The sequence below is a fragment of the Podarcis tiliguerta genome, assembly GCF_965153285.1.
Source record: "Podarcis tiliguerta genome assembly, chromosome: 8".
NCBI classification, from domain to species: domain Eukaryota; kingdom Metazoa; phylum Chordata; class Lepidosauria; order Squamata; family Lacertidae; genus Podarcis; species Podarcis tiliguerta.
The window spans coordinates 83,586,988-83,614,880 of record NC_139541.1 but is presented as its reverse complement, the minus strand read 5'-3'; the positions used below and the strand labels follow the sequence as shown (position 1 = coordinate 83,614,880).

Here is a 27,893-nt window from a genome sequence, read left to right as displayed (position 1 = left end):
AGTTGCACTGCAGAAGGTGTGCTGGGGAGACTACAGATTCATGAAACGCAAAATAACTTTTGCTAGGTTTTAATAACAAAAACTCCTTCAATATATCAATAAGCATAACCCATCCACCAGGGTACTGAGAGAGGTACATGCTGCTCTTTATATACCATACCCAACAGCTTAATTACCACAACTTAACAGCATCTGCTATTCTGCTTCACAGCTGTAAAACTAGGTCACATTATTTGCTCTGGCCTTTAAAGAAATGCACATCTTGTGGAACAATAATGAACCTTCAAATTTAAAGAGACCATTCAACACAGTGTACCTACGAAACCATCTTGCCCCATATGTGCCCACTCGACCGGTTCAATTGGTGGAATGGGCATGACTTAGAGTGGTAGCACATAAACTTTGTGTGGGATGTGATCCATGAGAAGCAGTCAAGTACAACATTCCTTATAATGCTAGAGAAGACATATGAGGGAATGTTTGATCCAGCCAGTCGAAACTTCCTGTTCCTCCTGGGTTGGAGCATCCTTCCTTTTGCATGTGATAGAAGGTGGGCGTGACCTAACCTGTCCAGGTAGCAAAAGGATGAGTCACGCAGCACACTCTTTTTAACTTCCTTCTTCATTTGACCAACTTTCGGCTAGGACTCTGCTAGCTCTCAGCTAGCAGAAGCACTGGGATTATTCCCCCATGTGGGGTAGATCCACATGTACATATTTGTAACTAAGTCTGCCTTCAGGGATCCAACTGTGAACTGATGTAAGTAAACTTGTTTTATTGACTTTGAATAAGATTGTAGCGTCTTTATTCTTTTAAGAGGGATTCAAGGGAACATACCAGGAACGTACAATTCAATCTGAGACAGACTGAATTGTATAATAGTGAGCGGCTCACACGAGCCTGCAACCAGCTATCTGCTGTGCATGTAAAAAGGGGGGTGTAAACTCTGCTAAGTAAAGAAACTGGCTAATGCAAATTAGGAAGGATACTTTGTTTAGTCGTGTCCGACTCTTTGTGACCCCCTGGACCAGAGCACGCCAGGCACTCCTGTCTTCCACTGCCTCCCACAGTTTGGTCAAACTCATCCTAGTCGCTTCGAGAACACTGTCCCACCATCTCGTCCTCTGTCATCCCCTTCTTCTTGTGCCCTCCATCTTTCCCAACATCAGGGTCTGTTCCAGGGAGTCTTCTCTTCTCATGAGGTGGCCAAAGTCTTGGAGCCTCAGCTTCAGGATCTGTCCTTCCAGTGAGCACTCAGGGCTGCTTTCCTTCAGAATGGAGAGGTTGGATCTTCTTGCAGTCCATGGGACTCTCAAGAGTCTCCTCCAGCACCAGAATTCAAAAGCATCCATTCTTCGGCAATCAGCCTTCTTTATGGTCCAGCTCTCATTTCCATACATCACTACTGGGAAAACCATAGCTTTAACTATACGGACCTATACAGACCTAATATTAGGATACTAATAAACAATATATCCTCTCCTGCCACCCTGAACATTCCCACACTACGGAACTCCCTGCCTATTGACATCAAGCAGGCACCTTCCCTGTGCTCTTTTTGCTGACTGCAAAAAACGTCGTTGTTTAGACAGGCCTGTCCAGATGCTTAGAAAGTTGGCGTGAACTTTACATTTTAGTAGTTTAAGGTTTTGTATGTTTTAAACCATTGTTGTAAATTTCGCTTGATTTTATTGTTTTTTCCCCCTTTTGTAAACCACTTAGAGCTTCTTGCTGATTTTATAAAAACAAAAACCAATAAAGTGGTATATAGATTTTGTGAAATAAATAAGAGCTGAGAAAGATTCCTACCCTGGAGCACTGGACAGCCATTGCTGCCAGCTGAGCTTGATAGATCAATGGTTGCACCCGTCTGCCCGCCAGTTCCTGGGCGTGAAAGATGAACCAACCCTGGAGAGGCCTTTTGCCTTATGGGGACCCCGCTGGGGTGTTTGGCTGGGCAATGAGAGAAAGAGGGTACTGGGCTCTGAGGGAAGTGGGGGCACATAGGTCTGATCCTCTAAGCATAGCTGTCAACGTTTCTCTTTATTCCGAATAGGATTCCTCGCAAGAAAAGGGAAAAGTTGACAGCTATGTCTATAAGGCCGTCACCGATTTAGTTCTGGTTGGTTCCTGCTCTCCTGCTCGAATTGCTTAATTTAGTTAAAATAATCGTCTGGTGAGAATCGTACTGTTGCACATCCAGCTGTGCATAAATCTTTTTTTTCTCTGCTGCAAAATTCATTTTTTAAAACTCATTTACTCCGTAAAAATTATACACCGCTTGACAGTAAAAAACCCCCCTCAAAGCTGCTTACAAAAAGACAAAACAATAAAATCAAGGGAAACAACAATGCTTTAAAACATACAAGTTAAAATACCATACCGGATTAAAATTCACATTATTATTTTTTACATACGGAAGCGCCAACTGGCAATGCAACAGTGACACCCAGTGGCGTAAAGCAGAATTGCAGGGTACATATGGATCACAAATTATACACCGTAATATGCAAGATCACTCTCCTTTTCCTTTGGATTAACCAAGAGTCACGACTCTGTTCACTAGAGTTGATCGGGATCTTCATGCATCACCCACAAGCACACACTGCAAAAGCATCAGCCTCTCTGCTTCGCTTTGGCCACGAAGCCTGACTGAACACGAACTTTAAATAGTAAATAACTAACCCACTTGAATTGATTTTGACATTATTCTTACATTTAAGAACATAAGCACATGAGAAGAGCCTGCTGGATCAGGCCAAGGGCCCATGTAGACCAGCATCCTGTTCTCACAGTGGCAACCAGATGCCACAAGAAGGATCCGAGTGCGAGAGAAAGTCTCCCCTCCTGCAGTTTCCAGCAACTGGGATTCAGAAGCACCACAGCCTCCTGTGGGAGGGAGTTCCGCAGTTTAAGCATACGCTCTTCGTTTTTGAAGTCCATGGGACTCTCAAGAGTCTCCTCCAGCACCATATTTCAAAAGCATCCATTCTTCGGCAATCAGCCTTCTTTATGGTCCAGCTCTCACTTCCATACATCACTACAGTGGTACCTCAGGTTACATACGCTTCAGTTTACAGACTTCGCTAACCCAGAAATAGTACCTCAGGTTAAGAACTTTGCTTCAGGATGAGAACAGAAATCGTGCTCTGGCGGCACGGCGGCAGCAGGAGGCCCCATTAGCTAAAGTGGTGCTTCAGGTTAAGAACAGTTTCAGGTTAAGTACGGACCTCCGGAACAAATTAAGTACTTAACCCCGAGGTACCACTGTATAAGTGAGTTGGAGTCGGGGAAACTCCCCTTTGAACCCCCGGATATATTGCTGGTAGCTGGGGCATCCGTATCAACAGAGTTAAGGTTGCAGCTTTTGGGACGGTCTAAACCACAGAGCCTAAGACTTGCCGATCAGAAGGTCGGCGGTTTGAATCCCCAGCTACCATTGCTCGGTCCCTGCTCCTGCCAACCTAGCAATTCAAATGCACGTCAAAGTGCAAGTAGATAAATAAGTACCACTCCGGCGGGAAGGTAAACAGCGTTTCCGTGCGCTGCTCTGGTGCACCAGAAGCGGCTTAGTCATGTTGGCTACATGACCCGGCTCCTTCGGCCTGTAAAGCAAGATGAGCGCCGCAACCCCAGAGTCAGTCACGACTGGACCTAATGGTCAGGGGTCCGTTTACCTTTAGTAAAGTAATCTGTTTAGCTTTGAGAACACTGTCCCACCATCTCATCCTCTGTCGCCCCCTTCTCCTTGTGCCCTCCATCTTTCCCAACATCAGGGTCTTTTCCAGGGAGTCTTCTCTTCTCATGAGGTGGCCAAAGTCTTGGAGCCTCAACTAGCGGAGTCTGTAACCTGAAAAGTATGTAACCTGAGGTACCACTGTATAACTTAAGAGCCCAGACAAACCGGGGGGGGGGGGGGAGAGACGCATGGAGAAGACCCAATCCTAAGCACATCGACTCAGGAGCATGGAATTGTAGAGTTGGAAGGGCTCCCCTGGGGTCATCTAGCTCAACCCGCTGCAAAGCAGGAACACTGACCACCAGAGCCGTACCTTGGTGGGCTCGAACCAGCAACCTTCTGGTTAGCAGCCAGATGCACTGACCGTCCCTCCCCATCCCTTGTGCTGCCCCCCTGCTAAATCCCCCTGCTGCCAACCCCCGTTTGAAACAACGTCAGCGCTGTATAGAAAAATCGCATTGATGTCGGCGGACAAAAAATAAAGGGGGAAAGGCGAGCCCGTTTCCCCTTTAAGGGCCGGGAAGGTACCATTGTGCTCTGTCCGGGGGACGCCGCTGACGTCACCCGGCCGAGAGTGCCTGAGAGCGTGGAGCGTACCAAGTGTTTCCCCCCTCCGGAGAGAACCCGGAAGCGGCTGCGGCTGCCAGGAGCTCCACGTGGGCGCTGCAGCCATGGAGGTGCGGGGAGGAGGCGGCCGGAGCGGAGTCCCGGAGGGTGAGCTGGCTTAGGGGCGAGCAGGTTTTTCGGCCCCCGTTTCCCAGAAGGAGCCTAAGATGGGGAGGCTGAGAAGGGGGCGATGTGCAAGGGCGGTGTACCTGCGGAGGGCGTGGAGCAGAGGGGCCTCTGGTCTTGATGCCAAAGGGCCTGCAAGGTCTCCCTGATGTTTAGTCGTGCCCGACTCTTCGTGACCCCCTGGACCAGAGCACGCCAGGCACTCCTGTCTTCCACTGCCTCCCGCAGTTTGGTCAAACTCATGTTGGTAGCTTCGAGAACACTGTCCCACCATCTCGTCCTCTGTCGTCCCCTTCTCCTTGTGCCCTCCATCTTTCCCAGCATCAGGGTCTTTTCCAGGGAGTCTTCTCTTCTCAGGAGGTGGCCAAAGTCTTGGAGCCTCCGCTTCAGGATCCGTCCTTCCAGGGAGCACTCAGGGCTGATTTCCTTCAGAATAGAGAGGTCTGATCTTCTTGCAGTCCATGGGACTCTCAAGAGTCTCCTTCAGCACCATAATTGAAAAGTATCCATTCTTCGGCGATCAGCCTTCTGTACGGTCCAGCTCTTACTTCCATACATCACTACTGGGAAAACCATGGCTTGAACTATACGGACCTTTGTCGGCAAGGTGATGTCTCTGCTTTTTAAGATGCTGTCTAGGTTTGTCATTGCTTTTCTCCCAAGAAGCAGGGGTCTTTTAATTTTGTGACTGCTGTCACCATCTGCAGTGATCATGGAGCCCAAGAAAGTAAAATCTCTCACTGCCTCCATTTCTTCCCCTTCTATTTGCCGGGAGGTGATGGGACCAGTGGCCATGATCTTAGTTTTTTTGATGTTGAGCTTCAGACCATATTTTGCGCTCTCCTCTTTCACCCTGCTGGAGGAGACTCTTGAGAGTCCCATGGACTGCAAGAAGATCAAACCTCTCCATTCTGAAGGAAATCAGCCCTGAGTGCTCACTGGGAGGACAGATCCTGAAGCGGATATTTCTTCCGGCAATCTTAATTCCGGCTTGGGATTCATCCAGCCCAGCCTTTCGCATGATGAATTCTGCATATAAGTTAAATAAGCAGGGAGACAATATACAGCCTTGCCGTACTCCTTTCCCAATTTTGAACCGATCAGTTGTTCCATATCCAGTTCTAACTGTAGCTTCTTGTCCCACATAGAGATTTCTCAGGAGGTGATCAGGCACTCCCATTTCTTTAAGAACTTGCCATAATAGTAAAGGTAAAGGGACCCCTAACCATTAGGTCCAGTCATGACCGACTCTGGGGTTGCGGCGCTCATCTCGCTTTATTGACCGAGGGAGCCGGCGCACAGCTTCTGGGTCATGTGGCCAGCATGGCTAAGCTGCTTCTGGCGAACCAGAGCAGCGCACGGAAACACCGTTTACCTTCCCGCCAGAGTGGTACCTATTTATCTACAGTGGTACCTCAGGTTAAGTACTTAATTCGTTCTGGAGGTCCGTTCTTAACCTGAAACTGTTCTTAACCTGAAGCACCACTTTAGCTAATGGGGCCTCCTGCTGCTGCCGCGCCGCTGGAGCATGATTTCTGTTCTCATCCTGAAGCAAACTTCTTAACCTGAAGCACTATTTCTGGGTTAGCGGAGTCTGTAACCCGAATCGTATGTAACCTGAAGCGTATGTAACCTGAGGTACCACTGTACTTGCACTTTGACGTGCTTTCGAACTGCTAGGTTGGCAGGAGTAGGGACTGAGCAACGGGAGCTCACCCCGTCACGGGGATTTGAACCGCCAACCTTCTAATCGGCAAGTCCTAGGCTCTGCGGTTTAACCCACAGCGCCACCCGCATCCCTTAATTGCCATAATACTGGGGGCTATTTACTGACCTCTCCTATCTCTCCCCCCCCCCCAGGACCATTGCGTTTTGAGTGCCCTGAGGAGTTCGCTGCCAGCCCGTTTGCCCCGGGGCCGCCCCTCAGCCCTGAGTCGCTCCGGAGCCCCTCGAAGCAGCTGGTGCTGATCAGAGCCCCCGCTAACTTCAGCCCTGAGAGGTAGGCATGTTTGTGTGCATGTGAGCATGAGCGAGCTCAGGAAGCCTCATGCCCCTTTCTGCAACCTGGTGCGCTGCAGGCGTGTTGGACTACAACTCCCATCAGCCTCAGCGTCACAGGGCCACACTGGTTTCAGCCGAGGGGAGTTGTAGTCCTGGGACCAGGTTGGAGAAAGCTGCCTGAAGATGGGGGGGTATTATTATTGTTAATTGCATTTATTATTCACCTTTTTTTGCTGCTCAAAAGCAACTTGCCGTATTTTAAGCAATCGCATATATACCTTAAAACCAACTTTTGAAAAAATCTAAAACACAATGATGTAATTTATTTAGAGTGGTACCTTGGTTCTCGAACTTAATCCGTTCAAGAAGTCCGTCCGACTCCCAAAACCGTTTGAAAACCTTCCAAAAAATGTTTGCAAACCGGAACACTTATGGCGTTTGGGAGCTGATTTGTTCAGCAACTCAGCCGTTCGGGAACCAAGGTTTGACCGTATTTATTTTACACTAAAGCGTCCCATCCATGCAAAAAGGCCATAGAGACTTAAAAGTCAAAGGCCTGGTTAAAAAGGAATGTTTTTTCTGGTGCCTGCCAGAAGATATGGAGTAATGATGCCAGGAGAGCATCTTGTGAGGAGCCACCACTGAAAGGGCCCCGTTCTCGTGTCGCCACCCTGTGGACCTTTCATTGAGGGGGAACACAAAGAAAGGCCTTGAATGATGGTTGCGGGGTCCAGGCTGGTTCACATGGGCAGAGGTGGTCCTTGAGGCATTGGGGTCCTGAGACCTTTGTAGGTCAAAACCAGCAGTACCCCCCCCAATCGCTCTTTTCCTTGGGGAGGAGTGGGGACAGTCTGCGAACGAGTGTGTAGTCAGGTCTGGTTGTTCCCAGGTTCTGCAAATACAGAGTTCGCTTGTGCAACCAACATCCTGTAAAATAATCCATTTTAAAAGCTTTGTTGCGTCTGTGTGGAAATGCCTCTGTGTTCTCTTCCATGGCTAACTCTGTCAACATGTTCCTTGGTTCCTGCCCCGCAGCCTTGAAGGCCACGCCGTGCCCCTCGTGGGCTTCCAGATTCTAAAGGCGCCGCAGTCAGACGGGACCCAGAAGGTCTACCATGTCCAAGCGACTCCAGGGGACCGGGGCAGCAGTGCCCGCCTGCTCGTCCCGTCGGGCCACTTGGACCTCCTCACCTGCGCACCCCCTTTCAGCAGCTCCCTGACTTTTTGCGAGAGGTATGGAGACCCCAGTGCCAACCAGCCCCTCTTCCCTGTGGCAGCCAGACCGGCCCCCCAAATCCCCGAAGGCCTCAAGCAGCGCTTCCTGCCTTTTGGAGGCTGTCCGAAGCGGCCCCCTCCCGTGCAGGAAGCTGCCGAGGAGCACCCCCGGAAGAAGAAGAAAAAGAAGCGGACCCTCGAGAGGGTGGCAGACCCCCAGGAGCACCCCCTGGTGAAGCAAGAGGAGTCCCGGGAGAGTCGAGGTTTGGAGGCAATTTCCGAAGGGCTGGTGGCGCGAGAGGAGATAGCCCCCGAGGAAGGGGCTGGGGAGGAGGAGCGCAGGAGCAAGAAGAGGAAGAAGGAGAAGAGGAAAGAAGAGGAGGAAGAGAGGGTGGTGGCACCCGGGGAGGCTGAGCCCAGGTCCCAGGCAGGGGGGAAGGCTGCACACAAGCATAAGAAGAAACGGAGGCATGAAGAGGAGGCAGCTGCGGTGCCAACGGCCTTGGTGGGCCCTGCCTACCTCGAGACCGAGCCGGGGAGGGAGCTGAGCAGCCTGGGGGGCAGCCCCCAGGCCTGCCTGGCACAAGTCAAAGAGGAGCCTGAGCTTAGCCCTCCCAAGAAGAAGAAAAAGAAGAAGAGGGAGAAAGCCGAGGAGGAACGGGGGACGGTGTCGCTGGAGCCCAGCTCTGTGAAGCAGGAGCTGGGGGGTTGGGGGGAGCTGGAAGCCCCCTCTGGGCCACCCGGAGGAGGAGAGGGGCAGCGGGAAGGGGAGTCCTCTGAGCCCAGAGCGGAGGAGCTCAGCCAGAAGCATCACAAGAAGAAAAAGAAGAAGCACAAGAGGGAGGAGGAGCCGGCGAGCGAGCAGGAATGAAAAGCTGCCCTCCAGCTCAGGTTGGGGACATCTTGCGGGGTTGGGGTGGGGTGACAAAAACTCCTGCTTTTTCTGAGAACAATGTCCCCTCCACCTCTACGAACTCTATGCAGCTTGTCCGGTTGCTACAGGAGACAGAGATTTGAAGGGGTCCCTGGTTTGCCCGCAGCTGCTCAGATCCTTATTTTCTGCCTTTGGATTAGATAAGGAGCTGTGAAGCAGGAACCAAACTTTCTTTTTCAACAAAGCTTGCTCCCTCCAAGAAGAATAAGGGAGAATCTTGGGGAGTGGGTTTTGCCGCACAGTGGTTGTTTTATTGCAAAGTGGGTAGGGAAAAAGAGAAATACTGTTGGCTGCTAGAAAAATAAAAGGTTTTGTCCCCTTCCAGGAGGTTGTGCTGCTCTGCCGGGCTTCCTCGAGGCTCTGCAGGCAGCTGAGTTTTTGAGCTGGGAAGTTTGAAGGGTGGGGGGACGGGACAACAGACTTGCAGAGAACGTGCTCCTGGTCTTCTCGCCACGGAGGCCCCTGCTCACTTCGCAGCTTTGAGGAACGGCTGGTGCATGACGTCAAAGAGCCTTCTGGCCTGGAAGAAAAGGGGTGCTGGTGAAAACTGGGGAGAAAAATGTGTGTGTAGGAGGAGGGAGAAGTGGTTGTGGGGATTCTCATGGGTGCTGCTCTGGGGGAACCTATGAGTGGAAAAGGAGGCTCTCTGTCACCCTCTTCCCCAAAGCAGTCCCAGCCCTAGGAGACCCCAAAGCCATTGCAGATCAGAGTCCTACGCTCAGTCCCCAACAGTACAGATGCCTGAAACATAGAATCATAGAGTTGGAAGAGACCCCAAGGGCCATCGAGTCCAACCCCCTGCCAAGCAGGAAACACCATCAGAGCACTCCTGACATATGGTTGTTAAGCCTCTGCTTAAAGACCTCCAAAGAAGGGGACTCCACCACACTCCTTGGCAGCAAATTCCACTGTCAAACAGCTCTTACTGTCAGGAAGTTCTTCCTAATGTTTAGGTGGAATCTTCTTTCTTGTAGTTTGGATCCATTGCTCCGTGTCCGCTTCTCTGGAGCAGCAGAAAACAACCTTTCTCCCTCCTCTAGGTGACATCCTTATATATATTTGAACATGGCTATCATATCACCCCTTAACCTCCTCTTCTCCAGGCTAAACATGCCCAGCTCCCTTAGCCTCATAAGGCATCGTTTCCAGGCCTTTGACCATTTTGGATGCCCTCCTCTGGACACGTTGCTCGCTGCCAGTTAGATGGCCTATTGTGGTATCAGGCAGCAGCTTCCGCTGCTATGTAAATCAGCTAGCTCTGTGTTGACAATCGTGACGACTGGGGTGTTTACTTTTCAGGATAAGGCCCACAGCTTAGCTGCTTGCGCCCTGAGATGCTCTTATTACCTGCTTCAATTTGCTGCTTCTACTGTGCTCCCTGTTCACCACCAGCAGCAGCCTCCCAGTCATTGCACATTTAAGTTTCCCACAATGACATCCCTGACTCCCTTCCAATCTTAAAGTCAGTTTTGATAGGGCCCATGAGGCTACGCTGCTGCTGCTGCTGCTGCTGCATCACCCACGGGAAATGCAGCCCAGGATGCAAATCCAGCCATTTCACACTTTCTCTCCCTTCAGTCCTGAGAGCGAGAAGATTTAGGCCTCAAAAGTAGTTCCTGGGAGATCTTGCAAAGTAAAGGTAAAAAAGGTAAAGGACCCCTGGATGGTTAAGTCCAGTCAAAGGCGACTCTGGGGTTGCAGCGCTCATCTCGCTTTCAGGCCGAGGGTGTCGGCGTTTGTCCGCAGACAGCTTTCTGGGTCATGTGGCCAGCAGGATTAAACCGCTTCTGGTGCAACGGAACACCGTGACGGAAACCAGAGCAGCGCACAGAAATGCTGCAGTGGTACCTATTTATCTACTTGCACTGGTGTGCTTTTGAACTGCTAGGTTGGCAGTAGCATGGACCAAGCAACGGGAGCTCACAACCATTATGCGGATTCGAACCGCCAACCTTGCAATTGGCAAGCCCAAGAGGCTTGGTGGTTTAGACCACAGCGCCACCTCCGTTTCCGTGTGCTCTGGTTTCCATCACAGTGTTCTGTTGTGCCAGAAGAGTTTTAGTCATGCTGGCCACATGACCTGGAAAGTTGTCTGTGGACAAACGCTGGCTCCCTTGGCCTGAAAGTGAGATGAGGGCCACAACCCCATAGTCGCCTTTGACTGGACTTAACCGTCCGGGGGTCCTTTACCTTTTACCTTGCAAAGTACCTGACTACAGTACTACGATGTGGCAGGCCTTGACCTCCCACAAGCCGACGAAAAACTATTTGTGCATTGGACAGCTGTACCTTTTGGGGCCCGATCCCTGGGCACAGGGACAGATCCTCCTTGGAAGCTTGGACGATGCTTTGCAGCGACTACAAGGCAAGAGTTCAAAAGTTAAAAAGCAAGTCTAAGGAGGAAGAACAGGGCTTAAGAGTTCACAAAGTGTTCTGCAGCAGGGCTGGGGAACCCTTTTCAAGTCTAGGGGCCGTGTTCCCCGGGCGGGACCAGAGGCCAAGGCAGGTGGAGCTGTGGATGCAAATACAGTGGTGCCTCACAAGACGAAATTAATTCATTCTGTGAATTTTTTCGTTGTACGAGTTTTTTCGTCTTGTGAAGCACCACTGCATTTAAACATTGACAACGGCGGGGAGGGGCAGGGAGAAGCAGGACAGCTGCCGCAGCCGGTACCTCAGACTCACCCTCGTGTTGTGGCCACCGTGCAATTGCGGCGGGGCTAAGGAGCGCGACTCCTGGGAGAGAGAGGTGCTGGCGGCAACGGCTCTCTGAGGGGAGTGCACGAGGGGGGTGGGCAGCGGCGCGAGGCACTAACCGTCAGCCGGAAGGTGGGAGGGTGCCGGAGGAGCTGTCAGCAGGAAGGTGGGAGGAAGCCAGAGGAGCAGGGAAGCGGGCGTGCATGCGTGCAGTGCCCGTCGCCATGACACGAGAGGCAGGGCCGTTTCGTCTAGCGAAACAAGCCCTTAGGAAAATCCGTCTTGCGAAGCACCTCAGAAAACGAAAAACCCTTTCGTCTTGCGAGTTTTTCGTCTTCCGAGGCATTCGTCTTGCGGGGTACCACTGTACTACCTTTGTACAGCGAGCTAGCTGCTACACAGACACCCACACCCCTCTCTGGCCGCCCCAAGAAGCATTATTGCAACATTCCAGCTTGTCAGAAATGCTCAAGGAGAGTTTGAGGCAGGGCTGACGGGCGGTGGGGGCTGGGGAGAGTTCTGAAGGCCAGGCAGAAGAGGCTTAGAGGGCCACATTTAGTGCCCAGGCCTGAGGTTCCCCAGCCCTGTTCTGTAGGAGGGCCACAGGAAGTGTTTCCAAAAGGGAGTGGGGCTGGCGGTACCCTGAGTGTATTTTTAGCGCTGAAGCAGTCCTGTCCCCCCAGAATATCTCATTTCTGGGATTAAAGGGAAGGGCTTTTGGGTCAAAGGGCATAGGCTGCCAGCCTTGAAATGGGTGCTTCTCTTGAAAACTTGCCCCTCCCATGCCAAGGAAAGACACTCACTCCGAAGGTGGTGAGCAGACTCAGGGTGTCTGTCTTGTTCACCGATTTCACGCTGGTCAGGCAGTCTGTCACCTGCAATGAGAGATGGAAGAAGAAGAATTTGGATTTGATATCCCGCTTTATCACTACCCGAAGGAGTCTCAAAACGGCTAACATTCTCCTTTCCCTTCCTCCCCCACAACAAACACTCTGTGAGGTGAGTGGGGCTGAGAGACTTCAGAGAAGTGTGACTAGCCCAAGGTCACCCAGCAGCTGCATGTGGAGGAGCGGAGACGCGAACCCGGTTCCCCAAATTACGAGTCCACCGCTCTTAAGCACTACACCACACTGGCCAAGCCTGGGATAGCTCAGTCAGTACAGCGGATAGCTCTTAATCTCAGGGTTGTGGGTTCAAGCCCCATGTCGGGCAAGAGATTCCTGTGCTGCAAGAGGTTGCGGTAGATGAGCCTCGTGGTCCCTGCCAACTCTATGATTCTGTGGAAAGCTCTGGAGCCCCTGACCATGGTTGGTGTTTCTATTCATTTTGCAAGCTTCAGAGAGGAATGAATGCTAGCAGCATTTCAGGTGCTTTCAGTAAAAGCCCGTGAGGGAGATGCTTTGTTTTAGAGATGGCAAAGAACAGGAGGGCAAAGGGTGATCTGTCATACATATGGCGGTCAAGGACTTATGGCCACTGTCTCCTTAAAAACAGTGCCGCCTTCATCCTTTTTCCATCTGGGATTATTTGGATGACAGGCATGGGAGGAAATAGATGCTGACAACCTGTTACCCAAGTGGCGGAGTTGGAAAGGGCTCTCTGTGTGTGAGAGTGGGAATAAAAAGGGGGCAATCAGCCACTGGGGGAAATGAGCCTGATCTAGGCCTGTGGCTCTCTAGCTAACACGGCTGAGGCTGGTGGCAAGGAGTTTCTTACTCTCGACAGGTAGTCCCGGTCCACTTTCTCCTTCAGCAAGTCAGCCGGCTTCTGCTCGTAGGCTTTGTAGGTTTCCAAGTAGCGTCCTGCTTCCTCCGGGCTGGAGAGGGGAAAGAGAAGCCGGAGGGCTCAGCAGACCCACCTCGGAACACAACACCCCCTGTTTCATGAGCAAAGCTTGACAGCAAGTTTCATGGTTGCCTTTTTTTTCCCCTGGGGGAAAAAATCTAATCTATTGACAATGAGGACTGGAAACTTAGGTTCCTCGAGTAGCTGACAAGCTGGGGATTCTGCAGGTGGTGCAATGTGTGTCGCCACCTCGGCAGGGGAGGGGAGGCAGGTGTCATCTCACAAGATTTTGGGGGCTGGGAAATGCTTTCCAAAAGGGAGCGTCTCATTCCCTAGATCTTTGGAGCAATGCAGCTGCAGTTGGAGGATGGATGGCAGCCAACAGATTGAGGTTGAATCCTGACAAGATAGAAGTACTGTTTTGGGGAGACAGGAGGCGGGCAGGTGTGGAGGACTCCCTGGTCCTGAATGGGGTAACTGTGCCCCTGAAGGACCAGGTGAGCAGCATGGAAGTCATTTTGGACTCACAGCTGTCCATGGAGGCACAGGTCCATTCTGTGTCCAGGGCGGCTATCTACCAGCTCCATCTGGTATGCAGGCTGAGACCCTATCTGCCTGCGGACTGCCTCACCAGAGTGGTTCATGCTCTGGTTATCTCCCGCTTGGACTACTGCAATGCACTCTACGTGGGGATACCTTTGAAGGTGACTCAGAAACTACAACTAATCCAGAATGCGGCAGCTAGACTGCTGACTGGGAGCGGCCGCCGAGACCACATAACACTGGTCTTGAAAGACCTACACTGGCTCCCAGTACGTTTCCGAGCACAGTTCAAAGTGTTGGTGCTGACCTTTAATGCCCTAAACAGCCTCGGTCCAGTATAACTGGAGGAGTGTCTCCATCCCCATTGTTCTGCCCAGACACTGAGGTCCAGCACCAAGGGCCTTCTGGCGGTTCCCTCCCTGCGAGAAGCCCAGTTACAGGGAACCAGGCAGAGGGCCTTCTCGGTAGTGGCGCCCTCCCTGTGGAACACCCTCCCACTATATGTCAAAGAGAACAACTACCAGACTTTTAGAAGACATCTGAAGGCAGCCCTGTTTAGGGAAGCTTTTAATGTTTGATGCATTATGGTATTTTAATATTTTGTTGGAAGCCGCCCAGAGTGGCTGGGGAAGCCCAGCCAGATGGACGGGGTATAAATAATAAATTATTATTTATTATATATTACCCACAGGGGTGGGCTGGGGCAGCCTGCCTCCTGACGCACAGGAATACACCCTCTGCCATGGACTCTAGCAGCAGAAAAGTCTTTGCAATGGGAAGAGGCAGGCTGAGGGCTGGATTGAGAGGAAACTCGCTGAGCACACAGACCAGCCCGTGAAAGAATGCAGCCATCCACCGTTTTCTGGGGCAGAGCCAATTCCAGCTCCTGCTGCTAGAAATCTGGCTTTTTAACCTGGATTTGCACCCTGGGTCTTCTGCACACCAAGTGCTTTCCCTGCTGCTGAATCCCTGCCCCCTCCAAACTACCTTGGACCAGAGCTAGACCGCATTCAGGCCAGTGATTCAGAAGCTGGGAACTTCCTCTATGCTGTTGTTTCAAGTTTGTGCGGGCGCCTCCCCCCCCCCCCCCCCCCAGTTTTTGGTCCTCACCTCCAGGCCAGGATGAGGGTACAGTCAGCGAGGATGCAGATCTTGGCCAGCTCCTTCAGTGCCTGGTGTGGGTCTTTCTAAAGGGAACAAGGAAGGAGTTGGGAAAATGAGCCACACAGGTCTGGACGGGGTAGAGAATGAGGGGTGTCTGTGGAAGGAGTGGGACGTGGGTGGCGCTGTGGCTTAAACCATAGAGCCTAGGGCTTCCCGATCAGAAGGTCGGCGGTTCGAATCCCCGCTACGAGGTGAGCTCCCGTTGCTCGGTCCCTGCTCCTGCCAACCTAGCAGTTCAAAAGCACGTCAAAGTGCAAGCAGATAAATAGGTCCCGCTCCGGCGGGAAGGTAAACGGTGTTTCCGTGTGCTGCTCTGGTTCGCCAGAAGCGGCTTAGTCCTGCTGGCCACATGACCCGGAAGCTGTACGCCGGCTCCCTCAGCCAATGAAGCGAGATGAGTGCCGCAACCCCAGAGTTGGTCACAACTGGACCTAATGGTCAGGGGTTCCTTTACCTTTACCTGTGGAAGGAAGGGAATCTGGCTGCTGCATCAAAGCAAAGACCCACCCAGCCCAGCATCCCCTCTCTCAAGCAGAACGTGAAGGGGACAGTTCACAATTGGTGTCTGGGGATTCCTCTGACGTCACAGAGAGGGAATGAACACAAGAAGTGCCTGCCGGATCAGGCCAAAGGGGGCTCATCTAGTCTAGCATCCTCTTCTCCCAGTGGCTAAATACCCTAATGAACCTAGGAATCTAGATCAGACTGCCTCTGGGCATAAGGACTTAAGAACCTGGTTCAGGCCAATGGCTAATAATAATAAAATTTTATTTATACCCCGCCCTTCCCGGTTCAAAAACCAGGCTCAGGGCAGCTAACAACAATTTTAAAACAATTATAAAAGCAGCATAAAATACAGTATAAAAACATGAATAATAATAAAAATCAAAAATCAATTTGATAATCCCCAGGGCTAGCTGGCTGAATTGGTCCTAATTGGGCCAGCGAGAAGGCCAGGGGAGAATTAGCTGTGGGGTCTCAGAGTGGGTGATCTTCATAAAGGGGGAGGTGGAGGGAAGAGAAGGGAAATAAAAGATCAGGCTGAGTTCAAATTAAAGGCCAGGCGGAATAGCTCTGTCTTACAGGCCTGGCGGAAGGAGGTTAAATCCTGCAGGGCCCTGGTCTCCTGGGACAGAGCATTCCACCAGGTAGGAGCCATCACTGAAAAGGCCCTGGCCCTGGTGGAGGATAGTCTGACTTCCTTAGGGCCTGGGACATCTAAACTATGGTTATTCATGGACCTTAAAGTCCTCTGCAGGGCAGACCAGGAGAGGCGGTCCCGGAGATACAAGGGCCCTAAGCCACAAAGGGCTTAGTTCAGCATCCTGTTCTCACAGTGGCCAAACATATACTCCAAAGGGAAACTTACTCCCTTACCTTTCCCGCCCCGCCCTGGCCACAGTGTTCCATGCGACAGTCACCTCCAGGCTTGACTACTGTAATTCGCTCTGTGTGGGGCTGCCCTTGAACCTGTCCCAGAAACTCCAGCGGGTGCAGAATGCTGCAGCAAGGCTCCTCACAGGGTCTCTGCCATGGGAACATATTCACCCAGTGCTTTTCCAGCTGCACTGGCTCCTAGTGGAGTATCGGGTCAGGTTCAAAGTGCTGGTTTTGACCTTTAAAGCCCTTCATGGCCTAGGACCCTTGTACCTACGGGACCGCCTCTCCCGGTCTGCCCCACGGAGGACCTTAAGGTCCATAAATAGCAACACCCTAGAGGTCCCGGGCCCTAAGGAAGTTAAATTAGCCTCAACCAGAGCCAGGGCCTTCTCAACACTGGCTCCGGCCCGGTGGAACGCTCTGTCTCATGAGATCAGGGACCTGTGGGATCTGATTTCTTTCCGCAGGGCCTGTAAGACAGAGTTGTTCCGCCTGGCCTTTGGCTTAGAATCAGTTTGATTCCCTCCCCCTCTTTCTTTTCCCTTTCTCCTCCTGTGAAGAGGCTGCATCCGAATGTTTTAATGTTGTATTTTAATCATGTTTTTTAAATTGTATTTTAATCAACTTGTTTTTATTATTGGTTGTTAACCGCCCTGAGCCCGGTCTTGGCTGGGAAGGGCGGGGTATAAATATAAATAATATAAATATAAATATAAATATAAATAAATTAATAAATAAAACTGACAAGCAGGATCCCCTCTCCCTTAATTTAGGTTTCCAGCAACTGGCAGTCTGAAGCATTGCTGCCTCCAGCTGTGGAGCCAGAGTTGAGCCATGATTGATAACCTTATCTTCCATGAATTTGTCCAACCCCCTTAAAACTATCCAGGTTTGTGGCCTTCACTTCCTCCTGCAGGCGTGAGTTCCACAGTTTAACTCTGCTGAAGGAGGACTTCCTTTGGTCTGTCCCAAATCTTCCAACATTCAGCTTCGCTGCATGGCCACGAGTTCTACGATTAGGAGAGAAAACGTCTCTCTTACCTGCTTTCTCCTTGCCATGTGTAATTTTATAAGCTACCCTGACACACCTTGCTTGCCTTTGCTCTAAATTAAAAGAGAAGATTGAAAAGAAGTGGCTTCTGTGGTCCAGGGACTGAGAAGAGGGGTTGGCAGATTTTGTGGAGCTGGCAGCCCGAGCCGGAGGGAGGGAGAGGGCTGGAGTCAGAGGAGGTGAGGTGGTTCAAGGTATCTCACCACATCAACCTGAAGCAGCAGCACCTGCAGCATGTACGTCTTTCCGAGCTGGCGCAAGCGTTCGTGGATGTAGCCGGGGTTCAGGTTGTGGTACCGGAGACTGCGGGTGGCAGAGAGAGAGAAAAGAAACCATTCAGGGCAAGTTTTATTTTGTGAAAAGGGGTGCACCAGCTGTGTGGGAGAGGCTGCCGGGCCCTTTCATAGAATCATAGAGTTGGAAGAGACCACCAGGGCCATCGAGTCCAACCCCCTGCCAAGCAGGAACCACCATCAGAGCACTCCTGACATATGGTTGTCAAGCCTCTGCTTAAAGGCCTCCAAAGAAGGAGACTCCACCACACTCCTTGGCAGCAAATTCCACTGTCAAACAGCTCTTACTGTCAGGAAGTTCTTCCTAATGTTTAGGTGGAATCTTCTTTCTTGTAGTTTGGATCCATTGCTCTGTGTCCGCTTCTCTGGAGCAGCAGAAAACAACCTTTCTCCCTCCTCTATGTGACATCCTTTTATATATTTGAACATGGCTATCATATCACCCCTTAACCTCCTCTTCTCCAGGCTAAACATGCCCAGCTCCCTTAGCCGTTCCTCATAAGGCATCGTTTCCAGGCCTTTGACCATTTTGGTTGCCCTCCTCTGGACACGTTCCAGTTTGTCAGTGTCCTTCTTGAACTGTGGTGCCCAGAACTGGACACAGTACTCCAGGTGAGGTCTGACCAGAGCAGAATACAGTGGCACTATTAAATGGTCTTTGCCAAATCTCGAGGCACAGGTGAAATGTTACATTGCTGGAGAGACCCCTTTCCCAGCAAAGATGCTATATGGTTCAATGCTTGATTTGCAGGCTGCCTGAGCTGCTTGGGGTGTGCTCAGATGCTTGTGTCTGCCAATTCTCACCTCAGGAAAAGGGCACAGGTGCTTTGGCCCAGCACGTAATCCGGGACAATCTCGCCAAACTCCCAGGGCACATTGCGGATGAACTTCAGGATAGGGTTCCCCCTCTGAGGAAAGAAGGGGGTAAAGTGAGGAGTCAATGGGTGTCAGGGTTTCAGACGCAGCCCGAGGTCGTGGAAGCAACTAGGATGTGGGGTGAGAGAGGAAAGTGGGAAGACAGACAGGAGGAAGGGGCCAGAAAGGAGAGGCAAGAGATCTGCCAAATTCTGCCAAAGCCCTTTTACATGGACACCTGGAACGATTTTCTTGACGGCTGTGAGCACGTGACCCTTTCAGATTTAAACTGGGGCTCAGCCCTGGAAGCAGTTGTGAATGCCTAGCCTGCTCATACAGAGAAGGTAGTCTCTGCACATGTGAAAAGTGCTTTCTCCTTGCCCCCTCGAAGGCTGCCAAGATGGAGCAAGAACGGTTTACAAGCAAGGTGGGGTTTGGGGCTTTTCCCTCTGCGAAACTAAGCAGGGTTGTCCAATAAGCAAGAGTTTCTGGATTTGAGTTCAGGAGGTCTGGACTGGAATTCCTGCAAAGCCATGGGAGTTTATACAGTAAGCGCAGTCGGTTCCACACATTAGCTGTGATTCCAGCATTGCACGGGGTTGGAGTAGATGGCCCTTGGGATCCCTTACAATTCTATGGCTCATTTGGGATTTCGGAACTGCCCTGGGCTCTGTTTGAAATCCACCACAGCTTGACCTATCTAGAGGAGCCTCTGGGTAACACATAACGCCAGAGTCGAAGTCCCCTGCCTGCTTGCCCGCTCCCCTCTCACCTGACGGGGGCTGACGATGATGCTATTGTGTTTGGTTCCTGGTTTCGGCGCTGGGTTCAAGGGGGGTGCTCTGTCTTCCGTTGCGCTTTGCACGACAGGGAGGCTCCTGTTTTCGCAATGTGGAGGGGGCACTCTTGGGAGAGCAGAGGCGGCGGTTGTGGCAACATGTGCTCCTTGCTTCACCTGAGGAGCTGAGGAGGCTGCCACTTGTCCAACGACATAGTCTGCGTACGATGCACCCCCTGGCGCAACTGGGGCCTCAGAGGCTGGCGAGGCTTTGGCTGCAGAAGAGGGTTTGAAAAGAAGTTTCACCTGGAGATAGAGAGGGTGGGGAGAGAATGTTGGGTGACTGAGGAATTAATTTTGGCTCTGTTGGAGAGGAGAGACAGTGGCTTCTGTGAGGGAGGGTGCTCTGTGCATGTGTTGGGTTTCAGTGTGGTTATTTACTGATTATTTCATAAAACACACAAAGCTCAGTGGTTTACAATGGGAATAATACCACAAAATTATCAGTAAAAACAACTCTATATATCATTATGAAATCAGCAATAAACCAAAAACAGATTAAAACATGCACCAACATTCTGCATGCTCATTTTGCATCTCTGGCTAGGCTTTTCTGAACAAAAATGCTTTTAGCAGGTGCCGGGAAGAGTTCAGTGAAGACACCTGCCTGATATCCCTTGGCAGGGAGTTCCTAAGTGTAGACACTAAAATATTTCGTTCTTACAAATGTGGAATGGGTATTATGTTGCACCTGTAACAGGGCCAGTTCCGCCGATCAAAGCTGTCGAGTGGGCACTTGTAGGGTAAGGTGATCTCGCAGGCGAGCTGGTCCATGCTGCAGCATTCTGCACTGACTGCAACTTCTGGGATGAGTGTGAGGGAATCCTCACCCAGAGCGCATTGCAGCAATCCAGTCTGCATGAACTACAGAGGTCAGACCTTCCCGGTCATGAAACCAACTGATGTCCATGTTAAAGTTTCTGGGTCGTAAATCCTTTGACCCACAGAGTCTGCTGCAACAGCACTGCAATAAATTTGATTTATTGCCACTCCGACAAACTTCAGTGGCGCCCACACGCTTCCACTCATGGGCTGCCACTCTTCTCAGTTGTCGGACGTTAGCAGAGTTCACACACAGCGTAAAATGGCTTTGTCTGTGTCTGCGTGGTGTCTTCAATAACTCGGCTCGACACCAGTGCTTCTATTCTATAACTCTTTATTTAGAAGCATTCAAAAAAAAACAGAAAAGAAAAAACCTATAGAATCTACAGTGGTGCCCCGCAAGACAAATGCCTCGCAAGACGGAAAACCCGCAAGACGAAAGGGTTTTCCGTTTTCAGAGGCGCCTCGCAAGATGAATTCCCCTATGGGCTTGCTTTGCAAGACGAAAATTGACGAAAACTTTTGAGGGTTTTTTCGCTCCCCAACCCCTTTTTCTGAAGCGCTAAGCTGCTAAGAGCCTTTTAGCAGCTAAACCGCTAATCCCTTAAGCCTTAAAAAGCCGTTAATAGCCCTTAAACTGGGATTAGCGCTAATAGCGCTAATCCGCTAATGGGCTTGCTTCGCAAGACGAAAAAACCGCAAGACGAAAAGACTCGCGGAACGGATTCTTTTTGTCTTGCGAGGCACCACTGTAGCTGCATGTTCGCAGCTTTCTGTCTCTAACAAAAATGACACAACCTGGCTAACGTTCCCAGACAGACAGACTGCTCTCCAGAGAGAGCTCAGCCCCCACAGAGCACAGATCAAAGGAAAATGCCCAGGTCATGTGGGCAATGCACCCAGTGAATGAAGAACGCTCCTGGAGTGTTAACTCTTAACTGTCCAGAACCACAACAGTCCAGTAAGATTTCAGGGGTGGGGGGAATAGTCCTCCAAGAGAAATCTTCACAACCTCACCCAAAACCTCCTGTCATACCGGAGCGACGTCTTCATCGTCCATCTTCACAGTGAACTTCTTCCTCCCTTCCATTGCTGGGGGCTCCATGTCTCCAGTTCCTGGCAAGAGTCAAGAAGGTACATCTGAAAGCCTTGCTCAGTCTCTCCACCTGCTGCTGTGGGATGCCAGCGTGTAGCCCTATGGCAGCACATGTGTTTTACAAGAGCAGCAGCCTAAAAGCTGGCACAGAACAGCTGTGAAAGATTCTCCTCTTATTTCATGATGTTCAGCAGCTGCCAGAATCCAGGAGGAATACCTTACCCACCAGCCACTCACCCATTTCCCAAGCACAGAATCACAGAGTTGGAAGGGAGCAACAAGATCATCTAGCCCAACCCCTGCAAGGAAGGAATCACTGGGGGTCATTTTATGTGAGAAGTAGACCTAGGCATGGGGGGCAGGCTAGGAATTATGTTCCCCTCCCCTTATGGTTTTGATCTATGGGCTACTTTTAAAAGGAGGCTGCATTTTAAATTGCATTTTAACCTGTATTTTAAATTGGTGTCCCCCCCCCCCTATTATATTTTTACTGTAATTTTACTGGTGTTAGCCGCCCTGAACCTCTGGCCGGGGAGGGCAGGATATAGATAAAATTTATTATTTATTATTATTATTATTATAAATCAATAGTTTATATATGCATCGCAGAGGGTCAATGAAAACATGTTTATGTTTATGACAACTAAATGCTTTCTGCATTCCAGGCAAATGTGGTTTTGCCTTGAGTGGGTGAAAACTGCTGAAATGCTTTTGGCTCCACCCGACCTGTTGAGCGGACACAGTTCGTTTATTCAGGACGTTCTATCGGCTTTCTCACCCATTAAATGGGAGCAATGGGCCCCTAAGGGAATCATATGAGGGCACCTGCCCTTTTGCTCCAGCTAAACAGGTCTGGATGTGATTTGGAGTGGTTGGAGGAGACACTGCCTGGGGAAAACCCCGTAAAGACTCTTGAGTTCTGTGCTGCAGGAAAGGCAGGATAGAGATGGACTAATCTTAAAAAGCAGAGACATCCCCTTGACAACAAAGGTCCGTATAGTTCAAGCTCTGGTTTTCCCAGTAGTGATGTATGGAAGTGAGAGCTGGACCATCAAGAAGGCTGATCACCGAAGAATGGATGCTTTTGAATTCTGGTGCTGGAGGAGACTCTTGAGAGTCCCATGAACTGCAAGGAGATCAGACCTCTCCATTCTGAAGGAAATCAGCCCTGAGTGCTCACTGGAAGGACAGATCCGGAAGCTGAGGCTCCAATACTTTGGCCACCTCAGGAGAAGAGAAGACTCCCTGGAAAAGACCCTGATGTTGGGAAAGATGGAGGGCACAAGGAGAAGGGGACGACGGAGGACGAGATGGTGGGACAGTGTTCTCGAAGCTACCAGCATGAGTCTGACCAAACTGCGGGAGGCAGTGGAAGAGAGGAGGGCCTGGCGTGCTCTGGTCCAGGGGGTCATGAAGAGGCGGACACGACTAAACAACAACAAAGGGATAACAGTGATCATTAGAGTGTCGGAAGAGCCTGGCTGCTGGATCCGGCCAATGAATCGACCCATTTCAGTCCAGCCTCCTGCTCTCAAAGTGGCCGACCATCTAGATGCGAATTATGGGAAACCCTCGACAGGAAAGGGATAAAAAAAGCATTAAAATCAGAATATTTGGGAGGGGGTCCTGCTCCCCCGCCCCAGCCTCCCTCTTCCAAATGCCCACAACTGTGAGCTCTTTGCAGGCAGGGACCTTCCATTCTGCTCTTTTGTCAATTGCAATTTATGTTTTCCTTATTACTGGGATATGGGGAGGGGTCACGACCTCCAAACTTGGGTCGTGTCAGAATCACCATGGTAACGGGGAAACGCCCGCCCCTTCCCTTCACCTCGTCCATCATAAATTCTGCCTCTTGATTGGACAGCCAGGGCTCACCTGCTCAGGCGCATGCGCATCAGTTCCCGCGGCCGGCTCGATCTCCGCCAGTGGGCCTCTCTGGCTCCCGGACGATAGACACCGACGCCGAGCGAAGCGCAGAGCGGCCACCGAGGCTTCTTTCGCCGCCAGTGCTTTTAATCCGAATAACGGAAAGGCGGGCAGCGCGTGAGGCGACTCTTTCCGGCAACCGCCGTTTCCCGAAAGGAACCCGGATGTTTCTTCTTCCGGGCGCTCTAGCCTCCTCCTTCGCGCCTAACTCTATGGTTAAAGAAAGGCCAGGCAAGGCTATTCCTGTCTCTGGGGCGAATCCGCCTCCATAACAATCGTATAAAAAAACCTCTCAAACATTTATTTCCCTCACAGTCAACCGCCTCAGGAAAAAGCGAATTTACACCCACTTCCGGTTTCGACCTGGGCGCCGCCATGGGACCAGGCGGAACCGGAAGTCACTCTAGCCCCCGTCCTCTATGGCAGTCCGCGTTGGGCTTCCGCCGGAAGCGTCGCTGAGGGTGAAGCTGAGGGGAAAGCGGCTCCTCGTCGAGAGCCATGGCGCCCGAGGAGGCCCAGGCGGGGCCTTCGCTTCCCGGAGGGCCTGCCTTGTCCCGCTCCGGGCTGCGGGTGTCCTTCGCGGAGGTGGCGGTGCGCTTCAGTCCGGGTGAGTGGGACCTGCTGGGCCCGTGGCAGAGGGCTCTTTACAAGGAGGTCACGCTGGAGAACTACGCCAATGTTCTCTCCCTGGGGGGAAGCAGCGCCCCGGACCCCTCGGATCCTGCCTGGCGAGGAGAACCGGGGCGGTTCGAAGAGGTCCTGCGCTCCCTCCAGGTGGTAGTAAAAGAGGAGGAGGAGGAAGAGGCAGGCCAGACTCTGTGTTCCCTCGAAGAGTGGCAGAAGGAAAACGGGGAGGCCAGAGGTTTGGCAGGTGATCCTATGCACGAAGGAGGACCTTGTGCAATCCTGCCAGCAGGATCTGAGCGCATAGAGGCGAATGGGAACAGCGCGCACAGAACCCAGAAGACGGGCGAGAGACCCTTTCGGTGCAGCCTGTGTGAGAAAAGCTTCAAATCCAAGTCAAACCTTACGGAGCACCAGAGGGTGCACACGGGAGAAGCCCCCTACAAGTGCGAGCTGTGTGGGAAAAGCTTCAAGCGCAATTCCGCCCTGACGGACCACCGGAGGATTCACACGGGGGAGACCCCGTATAAGTGTGCGCGGTGCGAAAAGAGCTTCATGCGCAAGTCGAGCCTTACCGTGCACCAGGTGACCCACACCGCCGAGAGGCCGTACGTGTGCCGAGTGTGCGGGAAAGGGTTCTGTTACAAGGCAAAGCTGATCGAGCATGAAAGGACGCACACCGGAGAAAGGCCGTATAAATGCTCAGAATGTGGGCAGAGCTTCAATTACAGCACCAGCCTTCAGGCGCACCAGAGAACCCACACAGGGGAGAGGCCGTACAAGTGCTCAGACTGTGGCAAGAGGTATACTTCTCATTCCAACCTTAGTGTGCACCGGAGAATCCACACGGAAGAGAAGCCTTTTAAGTGTTCAGAATGCGGGCAGAGCTTCTATTACAGGAACAGCCTTAAAGTTCATTGGAAAAGCCACACAAGGGAGAGGCCTCACAAGTGCTCAGACTGTGATCGGAGGTATACTTCTCTATCGGGCCTTGTTAAACATCGGAAAATCCACGCTGAAGGGAGGCCTTACAAATGCCCAGATTGTGAACAGAGCTTCCAGCTTAGCACACAGCTTACTGCACATCAGAGAAGCCACGTAGGAGAGAAGCTGCACAAGTGCTCAGACTGTGGTAGAGGGTACAGTTCTCAATCAAACCTTGTTAGACATCAACTTGTCCACACCAACAAAAGGACTTTTAACTGCTCGGAATGTGAGCAGGGCTTCCAGTTCAGCACACAGCTTATTGCACACCAGAGAACCCATGAAGTGGTGAGGGCATAAGAATGCTTGGACTGCCACAAGGGCTCTGCTTCTCCTTTAAATCTTTTTAAACGTAAAAGAATGCACCTTATAAATGCTCAAAATGCGAAGCCAGGCCTTGGGCTGACTAACATTCAATGTCCTTCTAAATGTCTTGTGGGAATGGGGGGGTTTCCTGGTCTGCTTCTGCTTTTATTTTATGTATTTCATGCTCTTATTTTGTATTTTAATGTTGTGAACCACCCTCTGATCTTCAGATGAAGTGCAGTATAATAAATGAATAAAATAAATGTAACTCATAGGTCTGAAGGAGGCCTTCTCTTGCCTGCCCCTTTCCCTCCATAGGGAGCCCCCCTGCGTCTGGGAGGAGCAGCAAGTTGCCAAAACATTTTTATTTTTTAAAAAAAGCTTTTGAAATAACTGAAGGTCTGCTTTTTTTACTTCTCTTGTGATTAGGCAGGCAAGAAAGAGCAAAATGCTGCAACCCATATGCTTTTTCCTTCCACCCCGCATTTATTATTGTTAGTATATATTTATTTATACTCAAGGTGCCTTACAGATAAAAATAAGAACAGCTAAAAGCATAAAGGGGAGGTAGGGCCAGTCATTAAGAAAACAATTAAACATTAATAGAATTAAAACTGTTTATAGAAACATTGATAAGATTTCTAAAAACAAAAAGATAGTACAATGGTACCTCGGGTTACATACGCTTCAGGTTACAGATGCTTCAGGTTACAGACTCCGCTAACCCAGAAATAGTACCTCGGGTTAAGAACTTTGCTTCAGGATGAGAACAGAAATCATGCTCCGGCGGCAGCGGGAGGCCCCATTAGCTAAAGTGGTGCTTCAGGTTAAGAAGGGACCTCTGGAACAAATTAAGCACTTAGCCCGAGGTACCACTGTAAAAACAACATGGCACCAGTCGCCTCATTACAAGCAGTCATTCCCCAAAAGCCTGTTGGAATAAGATCTTGGCAGCAAGGAGGGAGCCAGCCTGGTTTCTCTAGGAAGAGAATTCCAAAGTCTAGGAGCTCTTACCTCAAAAAGTACTTACCTCAGTTCTGAAACTCCATCTGGGACCAAGTCTATTTACTCTGCATGCAGCGTGCTCTCATCGGTGGTTTGGGGAACACACTGCACACATTAGTCACAATCCATATCTATCATGTTTCTTATGAAATACTGCATTTTTATTTCACCCTCAACCAGCTTCAATCCAAACTCAAAAAATGACCTAGCCTGCATTTTTTGCCAGTAACGTGTACACAGTTGTAATCTAATCCCTAATTTTAAAGACTCTTATACGACTTTCCCAATTGCCATTATGCAATCTATGGTGTGACTGTGTTTGGAATACCATGTACAGTTCTGGTCGCCTCCCCTCCATAAGGGTATCGTAGAGGTAGAAAAGGTTTTAGAAAAGGGCTGCAAAAATGGTCAAGGTAGATGGAAAGGCTTCCCCTTATGAGGAAAGGTTGCCATGTTTGGGACTTTTTAGTTTAGAGAAAAGGCGAGTAGGTGGTGGCATGATAGAAGTTAATAAACTGATGCATAGCACAGAGAAAGATGGTAGAGAAAGGTTTTTGTCCCTATCTTACAGTAGTAGAGGGACGCGGGTGGTGCTGTGGGTTACCCACAGAGCCTAGGGCTTGCTGATCAGAAGGTCGGCGGTTCGAATCCCCGCAACGGGGTGAGCTCCTGTTGCTCAGTCCCTGCTCCTGCCAACCTAGCAGTTTGAAAGCACGTCAAAGTGCAAGTAGATAAATAGGTACCACTCCAGCGGAAAGGTAAACAGCATTTCCGTGCGCTGCTCTGGTTCGCCAGAAGCAGCTTGACCATGCTAGCCACATGACCCCGAAGCTGTACGCCGGCTCCCTTGGCCAGTAAAGCCAAGAGTTGGCCACGACTGGACCTAATGGTCAGGGGACTTTGGGGTTGCGGCGCTCATCTCGCTTTATTGGCCGAGGGACCCTGCGTACAGCTTCCGGGTCATGTGGCCAGCAGGACTAAGCCGCTTCTGGCGAACCAGAGCAGCGCACGGAAACACCGTTTACCTTCCCGTCGGAGTGGTACCTATTTATCTACTTGCACTTTGCCGTGCTTTCGAAATGCTAGGTTGGCAGGAGCAGGGACCGAGCAACGGGAGCTCACCCGTCGCAGGGATTCGAACCACTGACCTTCTGATCAGCAAGTCCTGGGCTCTGTGGTTTAACCAACAGCACCACCTGCATCCCATAGCATTATGTTAGGTAAAGGGACCCCTGACCATTAGGTCTAGTCGTGGCTGACTCTGAGGTTGCGGCGCTCATCTCGCTTTATTCGCTGAGGGAGCCTGTGTACAGCTTCAAGGTCATGTGGCCAGCATAACTAAGCCGCTTCTGGCAAACCAGAGCAGCGCACGGAAACACCGTTTACCTTCCTGCCAGAGCGGTACCTATTTATCTACTTGCACAGGTGTGCTTTCGAACTGCTAGGTTGGCAGGAGCAGGGACCGAGCAACGGGAGCTCACCCCGTCGCAGAGATTCGAACCGCCGACCTTCTGATCGGCAAGTCCTAGGCTCTGTGGTTTAACCCACAGCGCCACCCGCATCCTTTAAAAGATGACAAGGGAATTTCATGGAGGAGGAGAGGGCTACCTACGTCTACTAAACAGGATGGCTCTGCTCTGCCTTCATAGTCTGGGGCAGTAGCAATGTTTCCGAATCCCAGTTGCTGGAAGACACAAGACGAGAGAAAACACTCTTGTGTTTGAATCCTGCTTGTTGAAAGCTATTGATGGCTAGTGGCCACGATTCCACCGTTGCTGGGGAAAGGTCTCCTGTGCTTGGGTCCTGCTGTGAGAACAGGATGCCATGGGAGATGGGCAACTGGTCTGGCCCAGCAGGCTCTTCTCCCCCCCCCCCCCAATTTTTTTTTATTGATTTTCCACAT

The 27,893-nt window shown here is 51.0% G+C and overlaps 2 protein-coding genes across 3 annotated transcripts; one reads left to right on the top strand and one right to left on the bottom strand.

The window, feature by feature from the left end:
• Positions 1-4,363: 4,363 nt before the first annotated feature.
• POLR1G (RNA polymerase I subunit G) lies at positions 4,364-8,943 on the top strand. The gene is made up of 3 exons (XM_083455678.1): positions 4,364-4,453; positions 6,332-6,470; positions 7,508-8,943. Exons 1-3 carry the CDS (start codon positions 4,411-4,413, stop codon positions 8,556-8,558), a joined length of 1,233 nt encoding a protein of 410 aa, XP_083311804.1. The 5' UTR covers positions 4,364-4,410; the 3' UTR covers positions 8,559-8,943.
• ERCC1 (ERCC excision repair 1, endonuclease non-catalytic subunit) lies at positions 8,847-23,441 on the bottom strand. Of its 2 annotated transcripts, none has more exons than XM_083455849.1 (10): positions 23,021-23,441; positions 21,086-21,165; positions 19,162-19,473; positions 18,339-18,442; positions 17,445-17,544; positions 14,757-14,833; positions 13,035-13,134; positions 12,122-12,193; positions 10,911-10,979; positions 8,847-9,141 (listed from the first exon to the last, which is right to left on the bottom strand). In XM_083455849.1, the coding sequence occupies exons 2-10, from the start codon at positions 21,152-21,154 to the stop codon at positions 9,088-9,090; spliced, it is 957 nt and encodes a 318-aa protein (XP_083311975.1). In that variant the 5' UTR covers positions 21,155-21,165; positions 23,021-23,441; the 3' UTR covers positions 8,847-9,087. The 2 variants fall into 2 exon arrangements, with proteins under 2 accessions (XP_083311975.1, XP_083311974.1); XM_083455848.1 differs by lacking the exon at positions 23,021-23,441 and adding an exon at positions 22,910-22,955.
• Positions 23,442-27,893: the final 4,452 nt, after the last annotated feature.

Bases quoted from the DNA above. Each gene is read 5' to 3' on its own strand.
- POLR1G (XM_083455678.1), top strand. From the start codon at position 4,411: ATGGAGGTGCGGGGAGGAGGCGGCCGGAGCGGAGTCCCGGAGG. The intron at 4,454-6,331 runs GTGAGCTGGCTT...CCCCCCCCCCAG, and splicing joins CCGGAGCGGAGTCCCGGAGG to GACCATTGCGTTTTGAGTGC. The intron at 6,471-7,507 runs GTAGGCATGTTT...CCTGCCCCGCAG, and splicing joins GCTAACTTCAGCCCTGAGAG to CCTTGAAGGCCACGCCGTGC.
- ERCC1 (XM_083455848.1), bottom strand. From the start codon at position 22,940: ATGGTGATTCTGACACGACCCAAGTTTGGAG. The intron at 14,834-17,444 runs GTGAGATACCTT...TGTTCCCTTTAG, and splicing joins TGCTGCTTCAGGTTGATGTG to AAAGACCCACACCAGGCACT. The intron at 9,142-10,910 runs GTACAGCTGTCC...CTTTTCTTCCAG, and splicing joins CAGGGATCGGGCCCCAAAAG to GCCAGAAGGCTCTTTGACGT.